The following is a 7,193-nucleotide window of genomic DNA, read 5'->3' as shown; positions in this document are numbered from 1 at the left end:
TCTCAAATGTCTAGGACCAATGATTAGATTCTCAGTAATAATACAGCCCTTGTAGCAAGGGCTTGTATTCCCTCTTGGGCCCAAACTAACATAAAACATGGATCATGGAATCGGTACCAATGCAGGAAGAACCTTCGGAATTAGCTCGTCCAGCTGTTTTCATTTTACAAATGAACTGAGTACAAAGAGGTTAATTTACTTAACCAAATCACAGAAGAGCAAAGCTGATGCCAAAGCCTAAGTTCTCACTTGTAAAAGAGTTTCTGTATGCTAATTTTTTCCCTCTCAAGGGCAAGATCATTGTGGTAAATGTATTCAAACCTGTCTCACTTTAGGATAAATGTGCCCCTTTGCTAACACTGGAGGTGGGGGTGGGGTGGGGGTGGAGAATGTTGTTAAGCTGTAGAAGAGAAACTTTTGGTTATATTTACATGTTCTAACACTGGGGTTGTTGTAGGTTTCCCCTGCCCCTTTTTTCATTACACTGTTTACCATAATTCTTTTAAAGCCAAGATCTATTCATTCTAAGAGTAATTGTTCACAAATTAATAGCAAGCGAACTGGATAAGTCTTGTATTAAACCAGCCAACCCTCAAATACATTTCAGAGTTAAGAACTTATTTTACACCTTGACCTGAGAGTGAAAAATCCCAGGTTCTTGAAAACTCGTGGAGCAGAAAATCCCTTTGGAAAATGGGCTGTTGGCCAGTCCCAGTGGGCTGCTGAAAATGTCATTTTTGAGAGTTTCTTTCCTCTTCCCTGGAAATGAGAAGTGTGTAACACCATCTTTTTCTTTTTTTCCCTTTTTTCTTTTTTTTAAGATTTTATTTATTTATTCATGAGAGACCCAGAGAGAGGCAGAGGCATAGGCAGAGGGAGGAGCAGGCTCCCTGCAGGGAACCCAATGCTGTACTAGATCTCATGACCCCGGGATCACGACCTGAGCCAAAGGAAGAAGCTCAACCACTGAGCCACCCAGGCATCCCCTTTTTTTCTTTTTTAAGTAATACAAGCCTACAACCTCTTATCTGAAATCCTTGGGGCCAGATGTGTGTGGAATTCAGAGTTTTTCAGTTTTAGAATGGTAATACAGCACACACACTGGATATTCTGAGTCACCCCCAGTAGGGTCTGGGGCAATAGTCCATAATTATGCACATTTATATTTTGCAGCAAAGCATAAATATTCATATGAAGTGGGATAAACAAGACTATAAAATAGCTTCATGTCAGTTCATTTCAGGTCAGTTTTATGACTGAAACTTATTTTTGAAACTATGTTTTCAGGGCTATTTAGATGTTAAAGTTCTTGTTAAGGGAATGCAGGACTTTTTTATTTTTAAATATTTTATTTATTTATTCATGAGACACACACAGAGAGAGGCAGAGACACAGGCAGAGGGAGAAGCAGGCTCCCCATGGGGAGCCGGATGTGGGACTCGATCCCAGGACCCCGGGATCACAACCTGAGCCGAAGGCAGATGCTCAACCACTGAGCCACCCAGGTGCCCAGGAATGCAGGTCTTTAATGATATTATCAGCAAGTTCTTCCCTTCGTGTACTAAAAAATGGGTGTGTGTGTGTGTGTGTGTGTGTTGTGTGTCATATTTTCTTGAGCCACGTTCAAGATGACCTCTTTGCACCACCAGTGGACTTGGTAATTACTTGCCTCCCACCAGCCCTCCCATACACCTGCATGATGCACTGCTGCTTTGCAAATTTATTTCTGAGGCTACTAAAGGTTCCTGTAAAGATACCCGAAGAGCTATATTAAACCACAGGACACAAGAACAGAAGTTGCCGATAAAAAGAGAGCAGAGAAGAATGCCACGCTCAACTTTGTCCTGGTAAAGGAAGTCTTGATGGGTCTGGTTAATGCCGGACTAGATGCCAAGGAAAAATACTACTTCCTCCTCTTAAACTCTCACAGCCTGGTAGATACTAGTCCTCTCAAAGTCAAGACTTGAAAAATTATCCAGAATATTCCCTGGCGTCCACAGCAAAAGCTGTAGCTGGAAAACTAGCTGGGAGGAATACAGCGTTGCCGTGGCGTAAGGGAGGATGTATTGATAAAAACATGTACAGGACTCGGATGGTACAAAGCTGCATATAGAGGAAACCCACCAAAGACGCCAAAAGAGTGAAAGCACATAAAAGACAGAAGCAGAGATGCTACATTTTCGAAATTTGTTCCCATTGCTTAGTGCAGTAATAAAAGCCATCTACTTAACACAGCTATTTCGGAGAGCTAAATTTCACAGGCGAGGCTACTAAAATACCAAAGGCCATACATAACGTCTGACCCAAGCTGCCATGTCATATAGCAAATTCTTACACGGGAGCTTTAAAAAGATTGTTTGACTGGTCCACTGTCCTGCAGCTTTGTCAGGAGACTGCTTTGTCTGACATATTGAATTTCCAGCGTCTCTCACACTTCCTCCTTTTCAAGATGCACAAAAGGTTTTTGTAAAGTTTCTCTTGGTTTTATGGCTGGCAGCTACAGAAACCATGCCACAGGCCTGGTGTAGAGTTATATAGGGTGTGATTGTGTTTGAGGAGTGTCTTTAGAGCTTCTCGGTTTTTTTTAAAAAACACTATTAAAAGTTTAAGAGCTGACACATGAAAATCTGTACTAATTCAAATTTTTTAAAAAAAGATTTTATTTATTCACGAGAGACACACACACACACACACACAGAGGCAGAGACAGAGAGAGGGAGAAGCAGGCTCCACGCAGGGAGCCCGACGTGGGACTCTATCGCAGGTCTCTAGGATCAGGCCCTGGGCTGAAGGCGTCGCTAAATCGATGAGCCACCCAGGCTGCCCTACTCCTTTTTTTTTTTTTTTTAAGATTTATTTATTCATGAGAGACAGAGAGAGAGAGAGGCAGAGACACAGGCAGACGGAGAAGCAGGCTCCGTGCAGGGAGCCCGACGCGGGACTCGATCCCAAGACCCCGAGCCAAAGGCAGCCGCTCAACCTTGGAGCCACCCAGGCGTCCCTAACTCAAACTCTGCACTGGACCAGTTCCGAACGAGGTTTGCCTGCCATTGTCGCACGCTCCCCTCTGCCACCGTAGGAAAAAGAGCTCTTCTCGGGGGCTCCCCGCGCCTCGGGGCACCCAGTTACCCTCCCGGGGCGGGTCCTGGGCGAGGACCCTAAAACTACTCCCAACTGGGCGGAGCGATCCAGGCTCCTGCGAGCGCGGGAGACGCGACGGGGACACCCGCGCGGGGCCCGGGAGCGCTTGTGGGGGGGGGGGGGCAGGACCCAAGTCTGGACCCCGAGGCCGCCGCGGGGTGGGGGTGGGGGTGCGCTTCGCCCCGTGCCCCCGGGCCCGCTGCTCTCTCCGTAAAGCAAGCAAGCCTCGCTTGGCGCGCCCCGCGAGGCTGGGGGCCTGGGGGCTGCACGTCGAGCTCGGGGGCACCCACCCCGGGGCGCAGCGTCCGGCAGGGGGCGGGCTCCTCGTCCTTTCTCCGCCGCCCGCACCGGCGCTCCCGGCGGCCCGGGGTGAGCGCCCCCCGGGGAGGGGGTCGGGTCCGGGCGGGGGAGGCTGCGACGCGGCCCCCGCCTTCCCCTCTGGGCCCGCGGGGCGCGCCCTCGAACCGCAGCGCGGGGCCTCGAACGCCGAGACAATGCGGCGGCGGCGGCGGCGGCGGGCGGGCGGCTCGGGGGCCGGGGCGCGCGCCGCCTTCCTTCCTGCGGGCTCGGCTTCCCGGCGGCGGCGGCGGCGGCGAGCGCGCCCATTGGTGGCCCGGCCCTCCGCGCCGCCCCGCCCCGCCCCGCCCCGCCCCGCCCCGCCCCGCGCTCGCCGGCCGCCGCCCCCGGCCCGGACCCGCCCCTCTCTCCGCGGGAGGCGCTCGGGGCCCGCGGCTGGGTGGCGGGCAGTTCCCGCCGGCTCTGCGCGTCCGCCTCGGGTCCGAGGCTCGGGGAGGGCAGGCGGCGGAGCCCTCGGCGCGGCGGGCGGAGCGGCCGGGCCCGAGCTGCGCGGGGCTGCACGCGCCGCCCCTGCTCCCGCCGCCGGGCCCCGCGGGCGGCCGACCCGCGCCGTGCGGCGGCTGAGGCGGTTGAGGCGGCTGAGGCGGTTGAGGCGGCTGAGGCGGCTGAGGCGGCGGCGGCTCCCGCGCCCCGGCGCTTCCCTTTGTCCGCGGGCCGGGCGAGCTGCGGGCGCGGCGGCGGCGGCGGCGGCGTCCGAGCGGCCGGTCGGAGCCCGCGCGGCGGCTGAGGCGGCGGCTCCCCGCGCCCGCGCGCCGAGGCGATGCCGGACCAGATCTCCGTGTCGGAATTCGTGGCGGAGACCCATGAGGACTACAAGGCGCCCACGGCCTCGAGCTTCACCACGCGCACGGCGCAGTGCCGGAACACGGTGGCGGCCATCGAGGAGGTGAGCGGCGCCGGGCGGGCGGGGGCGGCGGGGGCGGCGGCTCCGGCCTCAGGTGGCCCCGCGCCCCGCCCGCCGCCGCCGCCGCCCGCCGCCCGGGAAAAGTTTCTTTCCCTCGGAATCCGCCGCGGCCGGGCCCGACACAGAAGCCCTTTGTTCCGTGGAGGTGGCTGCGGGGAGACGGCTGACGGCCACCTCGGGCCTCTCCGAGCCCCCCCTCCGCGCTCACTGCCCCCGCGGCGCGGCCGACTTCGCGGGACCCCGGGGCCCGCCTTCCCCGGGCGCCCACCTCCCGCTGCTTGTGGGGGAGGAGCCCCTGCCCGCAGCCGGCCCCGCGGGGGCGCAGCCCGGAGCTCCGAGCCCCGCTGCAGCGCGCACCGCCTCGGCCGGGCCCTGGGGGGCGTCGGGACCCCGGCCGCCCGGGAACGGGGTGCACGCCTCCGCCGGGAAGGCCTCAGCGCGTCCCGCAGCCGCGCCCGGGAGCCCGGTGCGGGGAGCTGGGCGCTGAGCCGGCGCTTCGGACCCGAAGCCCTTGGAGAGCCCCCCCCCCCCGCCCGCCCCCGTCTGTGTGTGTGTCTCACCTGCTGGGACCCCACCCTCATCGCCGCCCTCCCCATCCTCCTGCACAAGGGCCTGATTTTAGTCAAGTGCTTCCAAGGTGCAAAGTCATCGCGCCTCGTGCTAACGGGTGAGCCCCTCCACCTCCTGAGGGGAGAACGCTTCGGAATGGACGAGCCTCGGTTGACGATCAGAGCAGCCCGCGGGGAAGGGCCGAGTTTGGGAGTCCAGGGCCCCGCTTGGCTGTGTGGGGTGGGGGCGGCTCCTCACCTCTCTGCCCCTCATTTTCCTTACCTAGCAAACGGGACTAGGGATGCATCCTTTCCCGGGTTATTACGAGGGTTAGAGACCCTGTGCGTAAGGTGCTTAGCACCCTGCCTGGCTCATAATAGGTAACTGGTTTACGAGCCACACGTGTGCAGGTGCAGAATCGGCGATTACGTTTCTCTTGGCCAGAACGTCAGGTTCCAGCCTTAAAATGGTGTATTGTAGGGATTGTATTAGAAGATGATTGGGCTAGAGTGAGTGAGGGAAGGTCACCACCGAGGTATTAATTAAGTGATGCCATTAGGTTGTTTTTTTTTTTTTTTCCCCCACTTCAACAAAGCATCTGCTGTTAGGAACTGTTTGGGGTGGGGGGGATCCAGAATGTTTCCCTTAATGGGATTTTTTTTTCTTTGTAGGCATAAACAGTCAATAATAGGCTAACTCAAAAGTTATAGACTCAGCGTTCTAAATGTTTAAGTATAGCTAGGGCATCCTCCCATCCTCCCTCCTTCCTTCTCTCTCTCTCTCTCTCTTTTTTTTTTTTTTTTTGGTGGAGGAGAGCTCCGTGTAAATCTTTTGTAGTGAGTTCTGTAATCCCACATCACTTAATTCTACTTGTGTCAGCAAGGCTTTAAAAAGATGGTTTCAAAGGAGGCAGATGGGGATGACCCAAAGAAGTTTTTCCAGAAGTACTGGTTGAAAAGCAAGGGGAACGTTTTCATGAAGTTTTGAGAATACACCATTAATAACATCTATGGAAGGACTGCAACCAAAGAAGTAGCCAAATATTTCTTTGGAGAAGGAAGCTTTGTACTCTATGCCTTAAAGAAGGCTTGATTGCGTGTAAAGTTCTGTTTCTTTTACCCACCGCGCTTTGTCAAATATTATTAACGCTGGCAGATGCTGGGAAGCTAGCAAATAGGAATTGCTGTTAAAATTGGCATACCCTTCCTCTGATTAATTTTAGTTTGCAGTGTTATTCCAAGGCTTTTTTTTTTTTTCTTTTTTTTTTTTTTGGTATGCTGTGCAGGGGATTACCCAAGAGCTCAGTTACTGAGCAGATTAAAAAGAGCCTGGATTTGGTCATTTTATTAAACTGCAGACTTGCTCTGTGTTGCCATCAAAGCACACAAATTGGTTAAACTCTCAAAAATGAAAAACTTGAAATCGTTATGGGGCTGTCTTCACTTTAAGCTTTAAGCAAAGCCACTATCCATACTATGATGATGAAGTTTGTGAGTTTGGATTTATGGGATAACTGGATTTTGAAGGTGTTTACTCTCTGAGAAATCACTGTGGATGCCTTTAAATAATGCTTTTTTCTTCACTCGAATGTTCATTCCCATTACCAAAACTTGATGAATCCACATTTTGGTTTTCAACAAGCATCTACTTTTCATACTGGAGTGAAACAGTGGGTGTTGTGACTTGTCACTCATTTAACAGAAATAAAATGAATTTAAAATTTGCAAGCTCTTGGCCCTGTGTTTAAATAAATGAGTCATAGAATTAGCAAATTAGATAAAAATCGTCTTGCAACTGCACTGTACTTTTTTGATAACACGCACCTGTAGCTAGACTATGAGTAGTCCCTGCCGACTATGAATATCCTATCCTATACTATGGGTCCCTGCCCTATACTATGAACATCACATCTCTGACATGTCTTTCTCATCCTGGCTTTATATGTGAGGAAATTGAGTCTCAGGATAATTTGTTCAAGGCTATAGAGCCTAGGAAGTTGAAGAGCTGGAATTGAATTTGGCTCTGTGCTATTTTCAGAAATGTTGCTGTTTTCCATGACTTTTTTAAAATATTATTTTTAAGTCATTTCTACACCCAACATGGGGCTTGAACTTACGACCCTGAGATCAAGAGTCACACCTGCTTCACTGAGTCAGCCAGGCACCCCTGTTTTGTTACTTTTAATAATGCTGAATTCTTAAAAAAAAAGAAAAATACCGATTTCTCTGAATCCCTCATTTGT

At 52.9% G+C, this 7,193-nt stretch overlaps 1 protein-coding gene across 5 annotated transcripts in view; it reads left to right on the top strand.

Moving 5' to 3' along the window:
• The first annotated feature begins 4,200 nt into the window (after window positions 1-4,200).
• Window positions 4,201-7,193, top strand: part of ASAP2 (ArfGAP with SH3 domain, ankyrin repeat and PH domain 2) — a 173,475-nt gene continuing 170,482 nt past the window's right edge. For 3 of the 5 annotated variants that reach the window (XM_077844175.1, XM_077844174.1, XM_077844170.1), the window contains exon 1: window positions 4,201-4,384. In XM_077844175.1, the coding sequence (XP_077700301.1) occupies window positions 4,259-4,384 (126 nt within the window). In that variant the 5' untranslated portion in view covers window positions 4,201-4,258. Of the gene's footprint in view, window positions 4,385-4,936; window positions 5,070-7,193 lie in introns of those variants that run through there. The other 2 variants (XM_077844169.1, XM_077844177.1) reach the window with 2 other exon arrangements.

The sequence above is a fragment of the Canis aureus genome, chromosome 12 (genome assembly GCF_053574225.1).
Source record: "Canis aureus isolate CA01 chromosome 12, VMU_Caureus_v.1.0, whole genome shotgun sequence".
Classification (NCBI taxonomy): domain Eukaryota; kingdom Metazoa; phylum Chordata; class Mammalia; order Carnivora; family Canidae; genus Canis; species Canis aureus.
The sequence above is the reverse complement of the archived record's forward strand: the minus strand, read 5'-3'. Positions and strand labels throughout refer to the sequence as shown.